The sequence below is a fragment of the Corapipo altera genome, unplaced genomic scaffold (genome assembly GCF_003945725.1).
Source record: "Corapipo altera isolate COAL_440 unplaced genomic scaffold, ASM394572v1 0, whole genome shotgun sequence".
Lineage (NCBI taxonomy): Eukaryota > Metazoa > Chordata > Aves > Passeriformes > Pipridae > Corapipo > Corapipo altera.
This window is the reverse complement of record NW_020884872.1, coordinates 57,356,303-57,381,166: the sequence shown is the minus strand read 5'-3', so window position 1 is coordinate 57,381,166 and position 24,864 is coordinate 57,356,303. Positions and strand designations below refer to the sequence as shown.

Genomic DNA, 24,864 nt, shown 5'->3' with positions numbered 1-24,864 from the left:
AAGGAGGAAGGAGCAGCAGAAAGGGAGGAAGGAGCAGCAGAAAGTAGCAGTTATAGCACTGACAGCAACCCCAATTCCCCATTTCCCTGCACCATTTGGGACAAAGGATAAGGTAGAAGAGTTGGGAGTGAAGAAGAGAAATTGAACCTGGAAAAATGGGTGGGTGAGGTAGGGGAAAATTACTGTTCTAATCTTTGCTTTTCACCACCTTACTCAATTTCTAATTGGTAATAAATTTAATTTTCCCCAATTCAAGTCTGTTTCACCCATGACAGTAGCTGGTAAGTGATATCCCTGTCTGTATCCTGACCTGTAAGCTCTTCCATCTTGTTTTCTCCCTCTGTCCTCTGGAGGAATGGGGGTGAGAGAGCAGCTGAGTGAACACCTAGCAGTAGGCCAAGGTCAACCCACCACAAGCTGCTGAATAGATCTGTTTAAAAGAAGCTTAAAATCCACTGGTTCACATTAAGCATTTGCCATAACAATTCCAGATCAGCATCTGCCTAAAACTTGTAGACAAGCCTTTTCTATTTATTGTAGAGCTTTTCAGAGAATGATTTTGTACATTATCACTTTTTCCCCATTTCCAAAATCTGACACAGATAACGATTTCAAATGCTCATTTACTATCTATACATTATTTGCAGAATTACAGAGATGAACCATTTTTCTATGAAAAAAATATAATATTAAAAATCTTACATACAAAGACAAAACATAGCAACAAAATGCTGCCCACAGAATTAACATCCAGTCTTTCTGTCACCAGTTAGGATGAAATTCTTTTCGGGTGAGTTTTCAATGAGGATATTAAAATTGTTGTTTGTTTTTTGTTTAGCCTTCCCCCCCCCCCCACATAAAGGAGACATGCATTAAAAACAGTAATGTCTAAAACAACATTATTTAGTTTTTAGTCATGCATTTGAAGATTTGGCTTTGAGCATCTTCTGGATTTAGCAGTCAGAGGAATTCAGTTTCACTGGAGTACCAGTGACGGAGTTTCTGAAAGTGTCCTCCGAGCTGAGATCCGCAGACATCTGGGGCAGCCTCCAGATCTGAAGCATGCTTTGTGAAAGCATGTTTTGCACTCTGTTTATACATACAGAATAGCATTCAGGAAAAAAAAAAATAAAAAAAATTAAACAATAGCTGTGTTCCTTGAATGACGTTCTATCAAATACATACAAGCACAAAAGTAAACAGAAGCAGTGCAAGGCCAGGACAACAACCACCACTGCAACAATTTACAATGAATGTGGGCAAGATCTGATAAAACAGCTCTCTCTCATGCCCAGACCCAAAATAATAGCCTACCCCCGGGGACATAATCATGTTCAGGCAAATCCCTGGTCTTGCTCCCTGAATTCACTGATGCAAAACAGCTGCCAGAGGCTGATTTTCAAAGATACATGCTGTCCACGTTTTCCAAATGCACATCCAGGTTTTCAAATATACATGCTTTCGGTGAAGCTAGTTCTCAAAGTTTAAAATAAGTCCAAACAGTTTTATGCACCAAAATTCCGCCAAGGAAGAAAGTAAAAACATTCACTCTGGAACATACCTGTGCACCTTTTACATTTGGCAGTCTGATACGGAAAGAGCAGGTCTGCGCTCTGACAGAATTCACAGATAAACCCCTTCGCTTGACAGAGCTACAACGACAGCAAAAAGGTTGAATTTAAATCTACGAAAAAATTATATGGGAATGGCAGCAGGGATATATTCCTCATACTAGCAGCTGCAAGGACATTAAAAGCCCTAGCTTTTCCTTACCTCACAGCCATCTACATGGGAGATAGAGCTCTTCAGAATATCTTTAAGAAGGGGCAGTAACTGCCCTCGTTTGATCTTCACTAAATCATCCAGTGAGAAGAGATGCAGCCCATCTGTCAGATGGCTGGGGACCTGTTCAAATTCTTTCAGTACACTGTAAAGAGAAATGGAACCCAATTCAAGCTACAAAAAGTTGTTTTTCAAGTATATTTCAAGAATAAGCCTCTTTCACTTCTCTGGTCACACAGGAGTTATACAAGGCAAGTTCATGCTAAATCCTACCTCCCCTCCCAATCTGAGATCACTTTAACAAAAACTGGGGTTTGGGATTTAGAATAAACTGTCTGCTTTAAATGTGCATTCCTCAGGCACAGTTATCCCAGCAATTCTTAAATAACGTGTAAAGGGTTCTCTCCTACCTCAGGAACAGTAGGTAAAATCCCATATAGTATCTAATATAATAAGCTAGGCTTATTTATTTTCTTTTGCAAAGAGAAAATTAACGAGTTTTATCCTATGTAGGTCACCACTGGGTGAAACTGTGCTTGTACTGAGTGGGTGAACGCTGAAAATACAGCTCCTGCTTTTAAAATACCACTGATGTAGATACAGGTACAGTGAGAATTCTAATGCTTATTTCTATAATGGAATCACAGGTGGTTGACCAGAAGAGAGACATAAAAATACATTACTTCTTAATTTTGGTGACTAACACATAATTGATGCATAAAAGAGGCTTATATCAAAGAGAGAACACAACCTACTTACAAAGCTTATTTTGCTTAAGTCTGTTTTTAAAAAGGTCAGCAATTCTGCAGTGAAGGTCTTATTATTCACATGTCTACGTATTAGTTAAGCCCATAGTTTGGGAAGGTGAACACCACAAATTTTTCATTTGCAGCAACAAGCAAGGTCATGTTTTGGTCTTTATCACTTTTGGTTACTACTTTCATTTGAATAAGTTTATAGAAAAAACTGAATTTAGCATTATGACAGAGTCTTGGAAGAAATGTTTAAACCCTTGAGGAACACATTTGTTAACTTCAAAAAAATCTAATTTTTTTTTAAAGATAAATATTCTCAGAGAGAGAAGTACCTTTTAAGAATGAGAGAGAACTCAAGAGAGATGAAGCAGGAAAAAAACATACACCAAATTAAAATCATTCAACATCTAAACCCAAATGTCTTTGGCCACAAGAAACAGAAAGTTACTACATAAAACCTGTACTTCACTCAATATCTGCAGTGCAATAGAAAGCAACTCTGTTATTAGAATTTTCTCTAATGATCACATTAAGTTATTTAAAACTAGACTCTAATGTCGCTAGAGAAGATGGCTCTATAAGCACCTCATGTACATTTTACTAAGCTATTTTTCATGCACAATCACAGTCCATACCTTTCACCAAACCTGCAGGTTTTCAAAAGCTTTTTCAAGTGAAAAAGCTGTTCTTGGGCCTCCTAAAAGATGAAGGAGAAAAGACAATCAATTTTTAAATTAAAAGCAATTGCATTTATATATTCATAAATGAGAAACACCATTGAGTCAGCAACCCTTGCAACTACATCAAACCATACTAAAAATAGGAACTTCACACTTAGCATAGAATTAAACAACTGGATTTTCTAATGCACAGAAGACCAAGGCAGTAAAGGCTGTTTTTATTTCCCAACAAGTAAGCAAGTCCTAATGCTACAAATGACTCCATGTCTGCACATCAAGATGCTACACCCAAACCTGTGTAAGAACAGGTAAGTGTCTCCTCAGCCAAGAAGGGAGCACATGCCTACTTGTAATATTCAGCAGAACACCCTTCCTCAAGCTGTAGGAGGTACAGCCCTTAGATGAGCCAAAAGTGTTTTTTCCAATGGCCCACAAAATTAAGGAGTCATTCAAAACTTTCAGAACTTCGCAACAGCTGCAAACTAGGTAGAGGTAAATATTTACTGTTGGAGCCCAACTCTCCTTCATGAACTGAAACTACAAACCAATAAGGAGACACTTCTCAAAGACAACAAGACAGACCTCTGGTATAATCTCCATCTGAGGTTAAAGAGAACAAGTCCCAGAAGCAGTGATGAGACAAGCAAGAGAAACCAACTCTCCTCCTTCACACATACACACAGAGCAATGGACATCCTGCCCTAAGGAGTTTTTCCCAAAAGTCTCTGACCCATAAATTCCTAATAAAAAAAGGCCGCACTTACCCTCACCCTGTCCATTTCTTTACTTTTTGTGTAGAGGGTTTTGTTAATACAGGACACATTGAAAATTGGTTGCTGCCATATGCTGTCCAGTAGGTGTTTGGAGAAGTTGCATACATAGTATTTTTTGAAGTCCCATTTTGAAAGTATTCGGGCAGGAATAGAAGACTGTGCATAGCTGTGGCAGCAGTCACAAAAGTATTTTCCCAGGTAGTCACAATAGCGGAGTCTCCTGATATATTCTGCAAGTAGACAGGAATGAAATTGTGACTATTTCTAAAATGGGAAATTTAGATTTAGAAATTTTATGGGACATACCTCTTGTTTGTATGCCTATTCTGTTTTAATAACTCCAATCTACTGGAGTGAGGGGAAAGGGATTTTTTAAAGTAGGGTATTCTATTATTGTGGTAAACACATGCACAAGCTCTGAACTTTGCATTGGAACAGAAAGCTTTCCTCGTTTCCACATTTGTTGAACTGATTATAATTAACACCATGAGATCTTAAAGAAACTATTGTTGCTTTACCCACAAAAGAGACACATGATGAAATACAGAACAAAAAACTGCCACCAATATTGGAGTCACATTTGTATAATAGTTTTACATATAAAGAGTTTTGTGGGTTTTTCCCAGCTATTATGGCATCTCAGACTTGCTTGAATTAATGTGCTGCCATAGATTGTTGATACTTTACAGGCCAAATGCTGCTCTTGTGAGCTGACCCAGAACAAGTCTTGGTTGCCACTTCAAAGATTTCTTAGGTAAGGTCTGTTTGTCAGATCTGTAAATAATTGTGCTTTTGACCAGTTCTCACGAAGTATCACAAATAAAAAATTAAAAAGACACCCCAAAAGAGCAAAGCCACACATTCCATAAGCTTGCATAAAGTCTCTGGTACAGAGAAAGAATTATTGAAAGAAACAATTGGAAGATGTAAAACCAGCACTTTCCAGCATGGAAGTTTGATTTTTTTAACAGTTTTTCCTGTTTTGTTGTTGACTGTCATGAATTTTTATTGTGTATGAGAAGGACATCTATCAAGTATTGTATTCTGTCCACAATGAGAAACTCCAGACACTGGAAAGATCCCACTGTCTGTTTTACTATTGCAGGCACATCCAACAATGAGATTTTTCTTCTGGCTCAGATACTTTTACAATTGTGGTACAACTGTGGTCTGATTACTAGTAATGCACTTAGTAGGGGTTTATTTCTGCTTTTGGTAATACTTACTGCTTTCTATCGGGGTTCCGCAACCAACACACGTGAAGTTTTGAGCAGCCACCACTGCATCTCTCCTGTGTACAGAGCCAAATAGTTAGACCTTTCAGCATTCAAAATACAGTTTTAGTTAACCTTCTTCCAAAGTACAAAAGAGCTACACTGGCACCAATGAAAATGCCCCAACTTAGGAGCTGAGTCCTACTCCTCCACTTGAAGAAGGGGGGTTCTGTAAGGAAATGCAGATTATTATTTCAGTGGGAGACTCTCTATACTCTTCTGTGGAGAATATATAATCAAATACAGCTTGCTGAAAGAATTAAATTATTTTACATTTCTTAAGATGGCATCAGTATCAAGTGGTTAGGAGAGGGGAAAGTCCATATCTGCAATTGAAAAAGCAAACAAACCTGCAGCAACACAAGGATTAGCCAGTTTGCCTTCTGTGTGCACTTTACAGCACTTCATGCAGAGTGAGACACCAATTTCCCCAAACACGACCTGTTTTCCTCCCCACTTTCTGAAAACCTACTATCCATAAAATATTAGCAGGAAAGTGGGGAAAGTCAAGAATGTTCTTCAGGTAGTGTCATAAAATGAAATTTTTAGGAGCCATCTAAGTATGCTGCCACTCTAACACCAAATGGTATGCGCATTATCACATGCAGAAGTGCACATGCCATGTTAATCAGGACATGTTAATCAGGACATGCCAACAGAGAGAAAAAGATGGCATCTGCTTTCTATTGAGGCTGGTGACAGATACTGCAGAAGGTTGTGCCATGCACTAGCTCTAACCTTAGGATGTCTTAGTCACCCAAGCTCCTTCCATCAACTTCCCCTCTGCTATACTAAATGACAATGCTCAGATCCCTCAAAACTTACTTGACTGAAGGATGAATATTAAATATAATCTGAGATCTTGGTGGAGACCAGCCAGAAGATCCTCTTAATTTGGATATGATCTTTATTTCTTCAGCCAGATCCAAACTGGACTCAAGTTCTCTTGGAATCTCTTCTTTCAGCACAGACTATTGGGAAAGATATACTTGTGAACACAACCAGCCCATCAGCTGGACACATGTTAAATGCTATGGGAGATGTTTATCTCTCTTTATACTCCAGTATTTTAAAGTTCAGTTTTCACCTGCATGTAGTCCACCCTTAGTTAAACTCCCTCATATCAGTCCCAGAAGAAAGCACATTCTGATTGTTCACAACTCCATGTCTTAAATATATTGAAAATTGCTGGAGAAAGGAGGTATTTTCTAAAAATTTATCTAAAGTGAAACAAAAAACTGTAAGCACTCATCTATATTTGTTTGGGTTTTGTTTTTTGGTTTTTTTTAATTTAGCTTCCCCCTTTTGCTAGCAGTGAAGCAGCTGCAGTGAGAAAATGATTATTTGGGGAACTGAATAAAGAGCTTGTTGTTTTCAGATCAGACTCACTCTCTGCTTAGATGAGCTCAGGCAACCAGACAGCTGAACTACAGAGTCTGTCTGCAACCAGTATTTTCTGAAAGCTCTGCACAACTCCTGGGCTGTTGCTTCAGCAGAATTGCTGCCTGGTTCAAAAGATGATCTGAAAGTTAAGGAATACAGTTAGTGAAAAATAGCAGCATGTCATCAGCATCTCCAGTGCCTCTTCCACATCCCTGAAAAGTTTTCTCCCATCCCGTCATTTCTACTCTCTTTCTTTGATACACCCAGGCCCTTGAAGAGCCACAGACACCACCCTCCAGCAAGACTCAGGGACGAGAGAAGCGCTCTGCTAAGCCAAGCACCAGAGACATTTGCTGTCAAGCAGCATTCCTTCCCCTTCTTTGGAAGGACCAACTTTACCACTCCCACACCTTTCCCTGCCCCAGCCAGAAAAACCACCAGAAAGCTGCTCCAGCAGAAAACGTAGTGCCACCGGGTTTGTATTAGAGATACACACCTTTTATTTGGAGTGACAGACAGATTTTCAAGGTCTTCAAGTTCTGTGGTAAAGGAGAAAACATTATCAAGCCATCTAAGAAACAAAGCTTCTGTTACTCAGCACTGTTTTACATCTACCTTCTGTATTACCACAGAGTCAATTTCAAATATATTCATCTTTACAACACCCCTGCTGGATGCAGAAAATAACCTCAATCCTAGTGGTAAAACAGGCATAAGGAGTCTTATCTCCTCTGCATATCTCTGACATCTGTAAATGAAGAAGACTCTCTAACACCTACGCATCCTAACATCACCATCAGCCTCCCTTTAAGAGCAGAAGTCCTAAGGACAGAAAGTGCCTGCTGGTCAAGGTCCAGCCAGAAGGCACTTGACGTAAGTAATAATATACAGAGCCAAGAGAGTGCACACTAATTTTCTTGGACACTGACAGATACTTGGGAGACACTGATCACAAACTTACCAGCTAATGCTATAAACAAGTTAGTAACAGCTGAGATGAATTGAATTAAAGTACACACTTCTTCATTATGTTTATACACACAATATGCTTATACCAACAAGGTATTGGTAGCATTAGTTTCGGCCATTCTTACTGCTCTCAAGACAAATGTTTTCCCATTCATACATCTCTAAGTAGCATCTGCTACTAGGAATGGAGTTTTCAGAGCTAGTTCTTCATTCTTTGATCAGGGAAAGAAGAGGTGAAAAAATAAATCTCTAAAACCAAAGAGAGCAATAAACCCCCTATTTTTTATCAGGAAAAAAATCAAACAGAGGTTAAATGTTGTGCAGGCTCTTTTAGGGGTTTCTGTTTCTGTATGTATTAAACCCAGAAGCTAACCAAAGAAAAATCAGGATGTCCTGACGAGAAGCAAAACATGTGATGATAAGGGAACAGAGAAATTCTGGTCTAGTCCTGAAGCAGAGGGAGGGCTGCCTAAAACCTAGTCAACCTATTTAATCAGGAAATGATCATATCCTAAATTCTCTTGAACTGAGAGAGAGTGGCTGAGGCTGTGCCAGTTTCACATTTTTCTCACCTATATTCCTTGGGTTTAATCCTTAGTCATAACTTCAGTCCCTGTGTTGGGTTTGCATGGCAAAATTTTGGTAGAGGGGGGCTACCGGGATGGCTTCTGTGAGAAGTTGCCAGATGTTTCCCCTATGTCTGACAGAGTCAATGCCAGCCAGCTCCAAGATGAACACACTGCTGGACAAGCCTGAGCCCATGAGCCATAGTGGTAGGATCTCTAGACATAATAGAGTTAAGATGGGGGGCACAGTTGCAGCTGCAGAGAGGTGTGACAACATGAGAGGAACAGTTCTGCAGACACCAAGGTCAGTGAAGAAGGAGGGGCAAGAGGTGCTCCAGGAGCTAGAGATTCCCCTGCAGCCCATGATGCAGACCATGGTGAGGCAGCTGTGCCCCTGCAGCCCATGGAAGTCCATCGGGGAGCAGAGACCCACCTGCAGCCTGTGGAGGAACCCACTCTGGGACAGATGGATGTCTGAAGGAGGCTGTAGCAGGCTCCTGGCAGAACCCATGGGAAGCACCAGGAGGTAGAGAAATAGAGAGTTAAGTTTATCCCAGGAATGGGGGGGGGGGGGAAGGTACTTTGAAATTTGGTTTTATTTCTCATTACCCTACTTTGATTTGATTGGCAATAAAACTAATTTCCCCAAGGTGACTCTCTTTTGCCTGTGACAGTAATTGGTGAGTGATCTCTCCTTGTCCTGATCTTGACCTACAAGCCTTTCCTTGTATTTTCTGTCTCCTTTCTAGTGGAGTGGGGGGAGTGACACAGTGGTTTGGTGGTCACTTGGTATCCAGCCAGGGCCAGCCCACCACACTCTCAAAACAGCAAAGATATTCTTTTCTAGAAAGGAAATCCTGCACCAGTCTGGTATTTCTGCATGTGTTTTAATAAGGAACCATGCATACATCGTTGTTTCCATTTTCTCATGTTACTTCTCCTGCAATAACCTCTAGAAAGTCAATGGAATTCCCAAGCAATGGAACAGATTCAGCTGAACAATAAATCTGGTTTTGCAGTTATAATTTTAAAGTCTTACCGATAATTACATATTCATCCTCTGAGTCACTGTGGCAACAAAATCGGGTAACCTCATGATGTGATGGTAGATGCACTGGGGAGCTGACAGGCAGCAAAGCACAGCCTGTCCAGGAAAAAGACAGTCAGTTAAACTTTTCCAGCATATAAGTATCTAAAATTATATTTACATTTTTCATCACTTAACAAAACTTTAGCACACAGACTGTATTTATGGAGCAATTTTAATTATTTATTTCTATACATACACAGAGAAAGCCAACTCTTGGGAGTCTGTCATACAGTATATCCTTCAGTTTCTCAGCAAGAAGCTTTGAGTGATAGACCAAAATCTTTTATATTATCAGCGGTCTCTCCCCTTCTCACATGCAAGCATACCATTCATTTTTCCACAGAAGTTACAACATTTAGACTTGAGACTTACAATCCATCACTAAGAGCTGTATTACTCAAGCAACTAAAATCTACTTTAAAAAATGTGTGTGCTGACTCAAGCATTACAGTGCCAGGAGCATTTATTATTTGCCTCAAACTATATGTGAATGAATGCTCTGGGCAGTTTCACACAAACTAATTGCATAGCCTGATCTGCATACTGCAGAAGCAAGCATAGAATTAAAAAGCCAGGCTGCAAATCCTTAAAAAAAAAAGGATTTAAGCAGAAAGAAAATTAGCCAACTACAGGCACTCTTTTTGGAGAGTCATGCTTGGTATGTAGCACTTGAACCTTATATTTTATTTTAAAGGTATAAAATAATTTAATTATAATAAATAAAATATAGATGTGAGCATTCAAAAGAAGTGTTTGACCCACAGGAATGATCCTTGAGGGATACAGCTCTCCAGAGAGAAGGGAACAGAGGATTTGATTCCATGCAGTGCCCCTTAATTAATTTGGTATTTTCTTGCACAAAAACAAATGGCAAAGGCTTTCAGACAAGGTTACATTCTAGACTAAGTAACTTGCCTTCATAACCACTGTCTGAAGAGGCAACAGAAGAATCAGACTTCTTTACTTCAGGGTAAGAATTTAACTCCGAATCAGTGTGATAGCTGCCATCTGATCCACTCGTTTCTTCCACACCCCAGGACTCTGCTTGTTGACTTAAGATATTACATTTCATTTTTTCTAGTGATGCTATAATCATATCTGCAACAAAGAAGTGTGCGTTTTCCTGGACACAAGAATGGAATGCTCATTACTACCCAGCATATTTGATATCTACTTAAGATGAACTGAAATATATAATCTCCCCCTGTACTTTTTCAACTTTGTAAATAAAAATGTAAACCTATCTCACCTTTCATTTAAACACATAAAAAACCACCCCAAGGGAAATTCAGAGACAACACGCAAAAGTCAACTGCCCAGATAATTGTCTCACCCTTGATTAAAACATACAATTTACTTTTATCTTACCCATCTATTAGATAAAAATAAACTTCATTACATGACTAACTGATGAATATGTATGCATTTTAGGAGCACAGTCTTCTAGTTACACTGCATTATTTAGTATGCAAGTGTGCATCCATGTAACCTATTTAATATGATTTAATTTCCAGTAAAGGTGTACAAGTGATTTTGCGCACATGCTAGCTTGGAGGGGGCCAGAAGTGGCAAGTTTTGGAGGGACTGCAGATCTTCAGGCAGTGGATAGTACAAGAGCTAGTAAAATGCTTTCATGTGTTAGAGCTGAGGCAGTGAAGTAGGGAATATACAGTGAGATAGCTTACATGGTCAACTCAACGCTACATAGAAAGTCTGTGATAAGGGTAAATGGAAACCTGGCTCCCCTGGGCTTCATACTGCCTTCAACAAAAGGTAGTTGTTTCAAAGTTTCACTGTAGAATGTCCCTTGTCATCTTGCCTGCCTGGTTCACCCATTCTCTAGGAAAAGAGATCACTGAGACATCGAGACAAACCCGGGGTTCCCTGTCCCAACGTCACTGCTGTATCATTTGCTTCCTGTGGGCTAACACCAGCCCCACCTGTGCTACTGCTACTGGCATGGGCACAGCTCCCCAAACCAGCCTCAGCTCAAAAGTGGATGCATCATGGAGAGACAGGTGCACTCAGACACATGGGTGTAAACCAAGAGATGCCCAGAATACTCTCCCTCTCTCCCCTCACCTGCATTATGCAAACCTAAACTTATGTCTAAAACATTATGGCAGTATCTAAGGCTAGAGATTCTGAGGGCAGAATAATTAAAGCTTTATAAAAGTGGCTTATGTTCAGAAAATTGTACCACTTGACATCAGTATTTATGATGTACCCTCAGCTTGTATGGGAAGCATGAAGAAAGACATCAGTGTTTAGAAATAGTTAAATCTCAAGGAGCACAGCAGACAGCAGTTTTCTTATTGCTCACAGATAAATACATTTAGACAAGATTAGTTTCAACATTAGAGAGTGCCCACCAAGTCCCTGTAGGTGTTTAAAAAGACTTTTATCTTTTCCCTAACACTGATTAACATCACTTGCGTGGTATACAGTTTCTCCAGAGACAACTTTCAATGAACTTCAGGAGTCCAGGACTTTGCTACATTAGAAAAGAAATAATTAAACAGCTTTTCTTCCTTTTGGGAGATATCTCCTACTTTGAAGATTCAAAAAGTCTCAAGTTAGGGGCTGAGCACAGCCCTATCAGCCTATCAGTCCTGCTGATAAAAGCAATTACAAGTGTAAGACAGAGCTACATTGCAAAAAGCTGGAACAGAATACAAGGACTCCTGTAGTCAGCATGAATATCAACTTTCACCTTTGCCTACTGATATCTCCCTCATCCTAGGAAGCAGTCCCAGCTCAGCTGTGACACACCAACCTTCTCATTTCTGTTCTCCCCCACTAACATCAACGGAAAGTCCCTCTAAGATTATCTGGCCCATTTCCTTCCTGGCACACAACTACAACTTGACTACAATTCTCAGACTTGCGGACACCACACATACCTTAGTTTTCAGTCCTAAAGTTCAAAGAAATTATTTAACAACATAGAAGTATTTTTGTGTTTTGGGGTTTTTTGCTTGTTTGGGTTTTTTCTGTTTTGGTTTTTATAAAGGCAGCATTTGGAGCTCATTTGGACTGAGCTCTTACTATCTTTTAACCTGTAATCACATCAGGCCCCAGTCCCCTACACAGTACTAGTAGCTGATATGATCTTGACTCACTCAATACTTGTCAGATTGTAGTTTCTAATCCAGATATCTAATCACTGGTCTCCTGGTGACTGAAAGCAAATTACTTTTGTTCTCGTTCCCACATTATAGACCAAAACCTTGTCTCCTTTCTGAAACACCTTTCATAAAAAAGCAACACGAAAAGCTAATTCACAAGTTTGTTGGGTTTTGGCGTGTGATTTAGTGGGTTGAGGTTTTTTGTTTGAAATGCTCCTTAAGGATGCTGAGAGCTTCAAACCAAATGCAGAACTTGTGACTGCAGTGAAACCAGTGCTGTGTACAAAGATGATTACTTCCTGGGCCCAGGACATGGGACCACTTGCACATCCACAGTCCAACAAAAGAATCTCCTTTTCTAGGCACATTTTTAAAGCTCTTTTGTATTAAGTCCTACTTGTTGCAATTCATTAACCTCTCTTTTCCCACTGTTAGGAAAGATTAATATTTAGCACAGAGAGTGATGTGTGACAGCATTGTCTCCTCCTCTTTAGCTCTGTTTATAAGCTTGAGTGGACTGCCTCTCTGTTAACACACCTAAGACTGTTTGGGTCCCTTATTAGAAACCATGAAAAACTTCTTAAATTACTGCAGTTTTTTGAGTTATTGTGCTTGTTATTCATACTGTAACTCTTTGACAGCAATCTCACATGATTATCATAAGCAGATGCAAAAAAACCCCCCAGCTTCTCCCATCTTCTGACAGTAAAAGCACAAGGTAAATCCCATCCATATGCACATAGCTGCAACAAATTCTATGTAACATATTGTAATATAACTTTAAAGTTACTAGAGTAATCCTATTTTTCTCAAGAGATGTGCAGGAAAATAATGGAATGAAAAGTGGAAATGTACAGTGTTCCTAAATAATTCCATTATTTTAAAATAATTAAAATGTTTAATTAAGGGGATTTAGAGTAGAAAATAAATTATAAAATAGGCATGTTTGTAAGTTCACCCACAGAGGGCAAGAAGAGGGAAAATACAGTATTTGTAAAGATTAGTACATTTATCAGGAAGTTCTTTTATGGAGAAACACCTCTTGTCATTTGGTTTTCCCACTATAAAACGGAAAAAACATTATGATGATAGTATTTGTTGTCCTCACCTTCTCCACATCCTCTGGAAGCATACAGATATCCTGCAATGAACGATTCAAGGGCACAGCACTTATGTTCAAAGGAGAAGTAGAACCTGTGGGTATAACAAGAACTTTTATTAGTTATTTCTTTCTCTGCAGCTCCCAGGATCTGTGCAGAGTGACTTCCAGAAAGCAAAGCAAACTTTCTTTCCCAAACAGCACACTGCTGGGGCTGGAGGTTGTGGTGGAAGTTAAAGAGGAGAGAAATGTGAGGGACACACTGGTATTTAAACTACTTTGGCAACCTGAAGCATAAGCATCAACTATCAGAGAAACATAGTTTAAATGTCATGCAGTGACAGCACTGCACTCCCACACTAGTCCTCTCTCAGCTATAGCCTAAGCTGCTGGGGACAACCACAGGCAGAACATGAGGCTGGGTTTACAGTGATGCTCTGCAGTTGGCAACACAGCCAGCTGACACTGCGTTCTTCTTGTTCACAATTCCTGGAACAAAAAGAAATCTCACTGCTGTCTGGGCATGCAGAGAGATGCATCAGCCTAAAAGATTCCCTTTATCACTGCCGTGACTACAGCAAGTTTAGAAAACACTTTGTCGTTATGTTTCCATACCCCAAGGAAATCTCTCTCCTGTTTCCAAATGCAACCCATACTGCATGGTAATAAGTACATTAGCCACAGTACTCCTTGCTTTCCAGAATAGCAGTTTTCTTCTCCTGGCATTCACTGATGAGTATGGTTGAGCATATGAAACAAAATTAATCTCTTTTTCCCCAATAAGAACTTTTCACTGTGCAGCAGACCGCACATCAGGTTTTTTACAGATGAACCATGGACTGCTTTTTATATGTAAATATATGTATAGCTGTAATATTCTTCCCCAGAAAACTGAAGGTGTGAGATCATGCCCTCAGAAGCATTTGGACAACGCCCTCAGGCACATGATGAGGTTCTTGGAGTGTCCTGAGCAGGGCCAAGAGTTAGACTCGATGATCCTCATGATTCCAACTCAGCGTGTTCAATGATTCTATGAATTGTTTTCAAAGCACTCACAGCCACTGCTACAAGAAGTTTACTGGAAAGATGATAAAGATTATATATAATGTCTATGAACACTAATGAGATATGAAAGAAAACAACTGACACTGACAGGTGTTTACTACCTCTTCTTTCACCTTAAACTCAAGCAATTTCTCTTTCATTCTCGTGATGTTTTCAGGATAAAATAGACTGTAAGTAAATGGCCACCACACACAGTATTTACAGCCTTTGCAGATAGTATGGCTTCATCAAAGGCTTTTTATTTAAAAAAAAAGTCATTTTTAAATTTGTTTAAAATTCACAGAAAGGCTAAAGAGGTCCCACAAGATATGATCATAGTTTATAAAAACTTTTTCTACAACTAAGGGGCACTGACTCTCAGGCCTAGTTTAGATTATTTATAATACCTTATTTATAGAAACCATGTTATGCTGCCCTGAGCATCGATGACATCAGGCTGAAAAGTCAATACTGTGCTTGAGCGTAGCAATGTAGTGTTTTTGTACAGAATTATTAATACCTCCATTGAGCATACCATGAAGGAAAAATGAAAAGCCTGTCAATATGACTTTTCAAAACAGATTTAATGGCCTAATTAAGCTATTTTCATACCTACTTGATGATTCATCTTACTGGATAAGCAATGCTAAAAGCTCTACAGGTTGATAAAAGCCTGCATTCTCATCTGTTAAGATAACAAACACTACTCTCTGAACTAAAACTAATAAGCAGAAGTAAGGAAATGAGAAAATTATTCCTTTCTCTTTCAAATATAAGGTACAATTCATCCTAAATATAATTTTGAAATCTAACAGGAGCTTTCTCTTTTTCTCACCTCTTGCATCCCATTTGCATCTTAAAGCAAAGAGAATGTTAAGTGAGAAGAAGCACAGGAAGGAAGCTGGCTCTGATGCAGAAAAATTATCAGGTTGCCGTTGTGCTCCTGAACATTATTGCCTGGAAGCTGCTGGGGCTGAGGAAAGAGCCCTAAAGAGCCAAAGAAGGAAGTGACCTTGACATACACAGAGGTCAAAAGCAAGAACAAGCCCTGTGAACTGTCAGTGACACATCAGCCACAACAAAGCCCCCAGAAAACAGCAAACTCAGTCACAAACTCTTCATTAACAATGACAGAGCCTTTCCAGAAGGTTGCGTGAGGCCACCAGAGAATGGCCCTTAAACATATGAACAAGGCCTAACAGAAATCTCCTAGGACCAGCAGAAAAATCTCACTAAACAAAAACATTAAACCCCACTGAAAAAAAAATTATTTATTCTGATTTAAGTTATATTATGTAATTTTCTTACATCTTGTGCATCTGTCACCAATTCTCCTGTGAGAAACCACCTCTGAGATAGCAATAGAAAGGACAGTAGGTCAGGAAATGCTATTGCATAATTCCTTCCTTCAAATTAGGCATTTTGTTTCTTCATTTTGCTATTTGCTTTTCATATCCTCATAGCAACAAGGAATGATGAAGTGCAGAAGTTTTCACTTCGTACAGAACAGGTCAGAGTCTAAAGCAAAGAAAGCCCAACACATTACACAGTGTCTAACAGGATCCTTTACTCGTATTTTTAGTAAAATCAAGGATGCTACTTTTTCAGTCACTGCCACATTCCTCCCTTTGCTTTCTGGAGAGCCAGCAGTGCTACTAACCCAACACAAGCTTGTGGTACGTCCGACTCGTGCCAGAAGATCGAGTCACGCACAATTTATTTGTTCTGACACACGTGCCTCGCAGTCCCCGCTGACCCCGAGAGCCTGGGCTGTGTTTTCCAGACCCAGCTACCCAAACCCGCGTGACTGGCTGCAGCCAGCCCAAACTGCTGGGTGCGGTTTCCTTCTCTCTGACGGGCACTTCTCGAAGGCACTGAGCCAACAAAATACCTAGCAGAAGGAAACAACCATAATCGTCACCATCCTAACTGTTGACGACAGCCTGTCCTGGATGACAAAGGTGTAATTATTAAGAGCTCCCAGTCCTGCAATGGCACGTTCCTTTTTGAGTTCTGGCGGCCAACTTGAGACTTTTGAGGAGCTCTGGGTGAATAGCTAGGAAGGATCAGAACTCAACAGAGTTCCAGTCTAGGACTACTACTGACCAAAGGGAGAAGAAAAAAACCAAAACAGAAACAAAAAAACCAAATGCTAGCCTCTGTCATTTTTATTTCTAACAGAAAGGCAGGATGAGAACTCCCTGCTGTTTGCTTTTATTCCAGTAGAAAAATCAGGCCTCAATTGCAGCATCTTTCTGAGGCTCAATGTCTGTCATCATAGAATCATAGATGGTTTGGGTTGGAATGGACCTTAAAGATTATGTAGTTCCAACCCCCTGCCATGGGCAGGGCTGCCACACGCTAGATCAGGTTGCTCAGGAACCCCTCCAACCTGGCCTTGAATACTGCCAGGGACAGGGTATCCACAACTTCCTCAGAGAACCTGTTTCAGTGCCTCACTCACGGCCAAACCAGCTGCTCCCCTATCCATCTCTGGGGTATGTACCGAAAATTCCCACTGAACAGCTCCTTACAGACCTGTGCTGCCCCGAGCTCTCTGACACTGCAGGGACAGAAGACACCCTGCTCAGGGGGCACCCTCTGCCAGCAGCCCTCAGCTGGTGTCTCTTCACAGACAACACACAGGATGTCCGTACAGTTGGAAACTGGTGATGCGTAAAAAGATCCTCTTCTGTCTTGGCTGGGGGTTTGTGTCTCTAAGACCTCAGGTGCACTTGGAAAGGGGAAAAGGAAAAACAGACCCACCCTGGCACAAGCCTATTTAGTTGTAACAAGAATGGATGTTAATGCCCTGCCTCCAAAACCCCAGAATCCAAGGACTCCCTCTCCTCCAGCTAACAGCAAACACAACATGACTCAGGGAGCCCACGCACACCAGTAAATCACTACCCAGTGCCCCAATTCATGTTCTCTGCTATTCGGAGAAGGGTAACAGTGAAGACAAGACAAAGTTGGTAGAAAGTCCATCCAATGCACGTTCTACATTGCTCACAGCTCAGCAATTTTTACATTTTACCAACAGTTGCATATTACAGAAGCATTTCTGCATCACGAGAGATGCCTACCACAAGCATGAGAGTCTCCTGTTTTATCAAGTTCAACCTTCTGGTTCTCCTTGTTTTTTAAGCTTTTTCTTTCTCCCCTCTCTCCTATTTTGAATGACAGCATTTGTCTAATTTGCAATCACCATAAGCAAGGTCCACTTCAATTACAGTTGTCTTTCCTAGTGCAAAAATCTTACAACAAAAATGCAGCTGCAAAGTTACCTGTTGGATGGACTGGTTCTGACTGGGGAAGGCCACTGGGAGAACTGCTGTCACTGTTGCTGACGGGCACAGGCTCCAAGGCCTCAGGGTATTGCACTAGATCTGCTGGCTTACCAACAGTTGAACCGGAAAGAAACCTTGTCAAAGTCAAGTCTCTTTCAGGGGAAGTATAACGTTCTTTTCCAGAATGCACAACAGTCGATGTGACAGTGCCTCCTGTTAACGTCACCTGGGTAAAGCAGTCTTGCTTCAGAGGGGACACATCCGAAAGAGTGAAACCATTCAAGGAGGACGCAGCAGGATCTCCATCAGAGAAACGGGGACAAACAAAAGTACCCAGCAAAGGTTTGGAGGAATCAGAGTCTGTGTTGTTCCAACACGCCCGGTGCCTTGTAAACCGAATGTCTGTTTGTGTACAGGCAGTGTTGCGATGTGCAGAATCGCTGTCGCTGTCATCGTGGCTATCCCCAGCACTGCTTTCTTCCCACTGCTCCATATCACTGTCCGGATGCTCTGCTTCCTGCATTGTGTTCTGCTCCAGCACCAAAGAGGGTTTCAAACCAGATGCATTTAAAACAGACATGAGAATGTCTTTGATAGCTTCAGCATTGTTTGGATATGATCCAAAACTTCCAGCATGTCCAATCACTGCTGGCCTTGAAGATTCATCTGTTCAGAAAAAGGAAGAAACCAAAAGGTTGAGAAACAGTCCTAAGAAAAGCTTAATATACAATGTGAATAAAATGCACATGAATAAAATTATTTTTGACACAGGCAAGAAGACATGAAAGAGATGAATTCACTCAGTGCTGCCTCTTCCTACAAGAAAGCTCTTGCTTTCTGTACACGGGAAGCAATTCTGTCATTGATAAGGCTAGGCAATAAAGCAACAGCAAAGTATTCTGCTGTTAGCCAAACACAATTAGCTAAGACTTTAATGGTGACTGATTGTCAGCACGCTCAAAAACATCACTGTTCTACAAAATAGGATGAGGCACAGTTACTGATACAGGTACTGGTCCTATTGCCAGTAAAAGAGAAGATTACATTATAGTAACACAGATGGAGGATCAATAGAGTAAAAAGAAAAAAAAATACCCTTAGTCACAGGGTAATAAAAAGTCAAGTGCTTGTGTGTTTCAGTTCATTCAGACACTCTTTCTCAGGAGGAAATGGCTAAAGTAACCTTCAGTTATTTATAGGAGTGGCAACATTTACATGAACCCATAAAAAACTTAACTCTGTCACAAGTTCATTACAATGCCTCTGAAGGAATCAAAACCACTGCCTGCCAAGATCCTGTGTGATCCACTGCAAAACTGTAGTTAAGCAGAAAACTGAAAAACTGCTTTTAGTGGCAGATATGGCAACATTAGCAGGGCACAGAAGCACACACTGCAACCAGTAGCTGCTGAAGAATAAGTTGAAGTCCTGTACCTTGAAGAAAAATGCCTCAAAGGAACTGCCATAATCCAAGTAATTGAGAGATAAGACACGAGGTCTATGTTCAAGAAGGAACCACTGACCGTATCAACACAATGAAGTTAACAACTGTCTCCTCTGGGTAAGATAAGCGGTTGTAAAATTCTAAGAATAGATACGATCAAGAAGAATAATTTCCAGGACAAAGAACTCCTAGCTAGGACCACCAGGAATGTTAAACACTGCTGGTGAAAAAAGCAGCAAGTCTTGTAGACTGCAGACTTTGTCCAGAGGTTGCTCTCCTTGAACATATCTCAACAGAAAACAGTAAACTTCTGCACGAGTCACTCACCTGGAAGCCAGCATGCACTCAACATAAGAAAATTTACAAATTAAGGAATCAAAACCAAAACAAAAACTCTCACATACTTTGGAATAGCAAGTCTATATAAGACCAGTCCTCAACAAGAAAAAGCTGAAAAAATTGAGAACATCACGTATAAGCTAGACTGTGAGAGCTGTTAGCAAAGCTATCCCAGTAAAGTCAGATCAAAAACAGCTGAAGAGCATGTCAGTAACTGGGATCAGTCACCTGCCACTTAGGACAGATCTCTTGCAGAAATAGCAGCAAAACTGTGCATTTTACTGGCTGCATCTGCAAAGAAATACCTTGCCAATGTAGCCAGCCATGGCAGTATAAGGGCAGGAATGGGAAAATTAAAACCAACTGACTTTCAAGTAAACATATTTCAATCTTTTCAGGAAAAGAAAGCTATTTTGGTAATTATTAACATTTCAATTGCACACAAATACTCTAACTTGGGCTGCAAACATCTTTTCCATGCAAAACAAAACATTTAGTGTTAGAATTAAAAAAAAAAAAGCATTGAATTGTATGGGTTGAAAGGGAATTGAAAGATCACCTAGTTGCAACACCCCTGCCATGGGCAGGGACACCTTCCACTTGACCAGGTTGCTCAAAGCCCCATCCAAGCTGGCCTTCCAAGGATGGGTCATCCACAACTTCTCTGGGCAACCTAATGCAGTGCCTCACCAATTCCCTAGTAAAGAATTTCTTCCTAATATGTAATCTAAATCTACCCTTCCAGTTTACAACTATTTCCCCTTCTGTCACTACATGCTACTGTCCCTCTCCAACATTCTTGTTGGTCCCCTTTAGGTACTGGAAGGTAGCTAGAAGGTTTCTCTGGAGCCTTCTCTTCTCCAGGCTGAAAAACCCCAACCCTTCCAGCCTGTCTTCATAAGAGAGGTGCTCCTGCCCTCTGAACATTTTCATGGTCTACCCTGGACTTGCTCCAACAGATCCAAGTTCTTCTTATGTTGTTGGCCCCAAGAGCTGGATGCAGTACTCCACTTGGGGTCTTACAAGAGCAGTGGGGCAGAATCACCTCCTTTGCCCTGCTGGCCACGCTGCTTTTGATGTAGCTCAGGATACAGTTGGGTTTCTGGGCTGCAAGTGCACACTGCTGGGTCATACTGAGCTTCTCATCAACCAACATCCCAAGTATTTCTCCTCAGGGCTGCTCTCAAACCATTTTCTGTCCAGTCTGTATTTGTGCTCGTGATTGCCCCAATCCAGACGCAGGACCTTAAACTTGGTCGTCCTCAACCTTCCTGAGGTCAGCACAGGCCCACCCCTCAAGTCTGCCAAGGTCTCTCTGGATGGCATCCCTTCCCTTCCTGTTGACCACACCACACAGCTTGGTGTCATTTGCAAACAAGCTGAGGGTGTGCTCAATCCCGAAACAGTCTTCAATTCTTCTGCTCTGCTCTCCTATCACAAAGCCACTCCAGTAGCCCTTCCATCCCCTTTCCTCCTTTGTCATCTCCACTTCTCTAGCATCATGGTACATCTCTAGTACTAATCATACAACCATGCTGACTAAATCCGCTAAATCCTAGTTCTCAGTGGATTACAAGAGAAAAAAGAACAAGTTTTAAAAATTTAATTTGTTCTTCTGCTCTGTGAATCTTAAAAAAAACCCCAACCCCACAGAAATGAAACAAAACAAACAAAAAACTAAACCAACCAAACAAGAAATAAAAAAACAACCCGAATCCAAACACCCTATTTTAAGGTACTATCAGAAATAAGTTAGTTCCAATTAAAAAAAAGAAAATCTCAAAATCAGTTTTGTAACTGATACTCATGTGAGTAATTATAATAATCTGTTAAAATCTGAGAAACTATTTCCTGAATGAACAAGTTAACCTTCCAAGGATCATCTAAACAGTTCAAGTATTTTACTCATGAGGACAGAAAATGTCAATGTAAGTAAAACGGCGAGACTGCCATTTAAAAGACAAAAAGCACTCATACTTCCAAATTGTATAATATATTTTGACATTGTACAACCCTCAAAGCCAATGAACAAGCAACCCTCTTCAGACTATAGTTGTTTAGTACACCCAAACACTGAAAGCTTTTGTTACCACTACAAGCACCAGCAAAACTCCCCCCAGGGAGGCATTTTAGAACTAACTGGCTGGCATACCTGAGAGAACGGAGATTTGAGGTGTTGGAGCAAGGCAGCTAATCCTCGCTGAGGGATTTGAAGAACACGCTGACTCAGTGAAAGCCACCTTTAGGCTTTCGTGGTTTAACTAGAACGAGAACACAGAGGCAGACAATTTCGTTAAAAAACAACAGTACTCTGCTAATGATAATCTCGGTGTCACGCTCATCCCAGCAGGAAGAACAATGTTCTGATGCCTGCTGACAGTCACCTAACCACTCCCTACATTTCTGGCTGTCTGACAATCTCCCCAGAAGCATGCACTGTCTGAAGAGCACTGGCATCTCAGCTTTGCATCTCTCATTTCACTCCAGAAGGCAGGTGACCAAAAGAAATTCTCCACAGTAGGAGGATTAAACACATGTATAAGGCATATATAAGACAAAATGCTGAATCAGAAGTCTGTGTATCTGCCAAAACAGCAATGAAGTAGAAAAGAACTGAAGGAACCACCAATCTGTATCTGGAAGCATGGGCTTATTTAGATGTATACAAGGTATAAGCTAAATCTATGAGGCCCCAAGTCCACGAGCACCTGATCCAAATGCTACTTGATGTCCCAGCTCTAAAAACTGGGAGGAAGCGTGGTCATGTCATCTAATTTGATAGAATACACTACGTGTGGTTCACACCAGCAAGGTGGCTGACCCAGCATAAAGAAGCACAACAGATAAATAATACTCAACCTGGCATACAGCCTGGTTTTATTTGGTCAGTATAAGCTGACCAAAACTTTGAACTGACTGAACAGGTTTGCACCAGATCAGCACTTCACTTTCTGCAGTCGTGATGCTTCCAATTCAGTATTTTTACCACCAAAGCTGGATTTACCATATTGTCAAACCACCGCAAACTGAATCAGAGAAGCAGTTTAGTGCAGATACTGAGGGGCTAATTCCAACAAAGGAGTAAGATGCACACAGCAAAGCAAAATGTTTCCTCCATAAGCTCACAAATTCCTTGTGAGGGCCACACATTTGCCTCCTCCTCATCCACTACCTCAAGTATGTCAGGGTCCTTAAGAGCACATCACAGAAACCTGGGAAATCAAAGGGATGCCCTGCTCTGACATGCGCATTATTAAAAGGCACTTCACCAAGGAGTATCTCGTGCCTTCTCCCCACATCAGTGAGAAGTCTCCACATAAAGGTATCCCCAGGATTCCTGTCACCCTCCTCTGCACCCCGTGAAAAGGGTGTTAAAGGTGTACTGTTCTTTGCTGCCCTGTTTCGTTGACCTTTACACTCCCTACATGGAAAAGTGAGGTGACTCAGAGTGCAGATCTCATCCAGATACTACTCAGACCCACAGAAAGCAGAAGAAATTAAAACCCACATAGAAATTCTCTTTTAACTGAAGAATAAGGTTTCAGGCCAAAAATAGTATGCTGAATTTAAAACATTTAGCATTTGATTATGCCAGTGCTTAGAAAAATACTCTTTTCAGTATCCGATGGTGTTCTTCCCCTTCTTTTGAGAAACCAGCATGTAAGCACGCTTTATACACAACATATTGTCAATATTACTGAATAAAGTAGGAACTATTTTTAATTACTTCTATTAAATTTAAAAAATTGTTATTAATATCAGCAATTAACAGACTCTACCTCTTAGGATGAAAGTATGCCAACTGCCTGATACCAGCGTAAATGGGAGTACTCTATCAGTAAACATAACTATTAAGAGTGATAAGTTCTAAGATTTTTATCTCTTTTTAAACAACCCTCACATGTCTTCGGTCTTATCAGATGCAACAAGTGTTCTGTGAATTCAGATAAAATATTTCCATTTACTTTCATGATGTTACAATTTGAACAACATTGGGAGTGAGCACCCTTAGTTATCAAACAACTACCACACAACTTCATAGCATAAAAGAAGTCAGCCTTTCCCCCCTCAATACTGGGACGGTATTTCCCAAGTTAAGTCTGTAATGAAACTTCCAGCATTTCAAAAATAAAGTATTTACTACAACTACTGACAACTCAAAGCTGTTTTTTGAAACAAGTCCCCCGAGCCAACGAGCACACTGAGCTACCAGTGAGAGTTCCCTTGCCTCACCTTTTCAGAGCACGGGTGCTTGAAGACTTCTGGTCTGCTGTAGCTGGCGAGTGCTACTGCATGGAGAGACATGATGGGAGAGTTTTCATTTTTTGCTGCTGTTAAGTACCTGGAAGTAATAGAGAAATCATTACAGTCACCACCACGTTATCCGCGGTTCTCCATCTGTTTTGCAGACTCCACAGTTAATATTCCAAACTGTTTTCCGTCTTGACTTGGCATGCTTATAAGCTTACCGAAAAGCAGAGCTCAGCAACAATGGAAATGCGCTAAAAAAGGCCTAACTTAGAGGTCTGGAGGTTTGTTGTTTTCTGCGGGTTTTTTTTAAAGAACATAACAGGAACGCCTACCACATGCATAAGACGCAGCTAGTGATCTCTAGTGCCCCGCAATTGGCTGCAAAAGGAAGAGAAGGAGCCGGCTGGGCAGCAGCGAAGCCCCCGTGCTCCGGCTCCGCAGCAGAAGCTGCTCCCCCCACCCGCGGTGCCGGGCAGGGCAAGGCACCGGTGATGGAAACAACCTGGCGTTGTCCCCGGCAGCACGGGAGGGCTCAGCCTGCCGCACCGCTCTGGGCAGCGCTTCATCCGGAGGGAGACACCGAAACATCCCGCGGCCCCAACCAGACACGCCATGCTCCCCGCAAGGCACCGACCGACCGCCCGTCCGTCCCCGGCTCCCCATTCCCGAGTTCTCGCTCCCACCTGCAGCCGCGGCGCCGGCTCCCTCCTGCCCTCCAAGGAACTGCCGAGGCACTGCGCGGATGCTGCAGATGCCACCGCCACCGCCTGCCCACTCGCCGTCCCTCCCACCCTCGCCCCGCCGGCCCGCCTATCCTCCCTCCCTCCCTCTGTCTGCCCTCCCTCCCGAGGCGGAGCGCAAACCAAACAACTCCGAACAAATCTAAACAACAAAGACTATTGTCGAAGGGCGGTGCTGAATTCTGCTCTTGTCTGGTTTGGACAAAAGGACGCTGAGGGGTGACCTCGTTGCTCTCTGCAACTTCCTGAGGAGGGGA

At 41.3% G+C, this 24,864-nt stretch overlaps 1 protein-coding gene across 1 annotated transcript; it reads right to left on the bottom strand.

Annotated features, from left to right (window-relative positions):
- Positions 1–510: 510 nt before the first annotated feature.
- Positions 511–24,610, bottom strand: RUBCNL (rubicon like autophagy enhancer). The gene is made up of 16 exons (XM_027649081.1): positions 24,551–24,610; positions 23,850–23,958; positions 21,769–21,877; positions 17,831–18,499; positions 13,509–13,594; positions 10,188–10,395; positions 9,222–9,326; positions 7,144–7,186; positions 6,654–6,786; positions 6,090–6,235; positions 5,217–5,281; positions 3,982–4,220; positions 3,173–3,234; positions 1,774–1,927; positions 1,562–1,652; positions 511–1,089 (listed from the first exon to the last, which is right to left on the bottom strand). The coding sequence occupies exons 2-16, from the start codon at positions 23,919–23,921 to the stop codon at positions 977–979; spliced, it is 2,295 nt and encodes a 764-aa protein (XP_027504882.1). The 5' UTR covers positions 23,922–23,958; positions 24,551–24,610; the 3' UTR covers positions 511–976.
- Between the last annotated feature and the right edge of the window lie 254 nt (positions 24,611–24,864).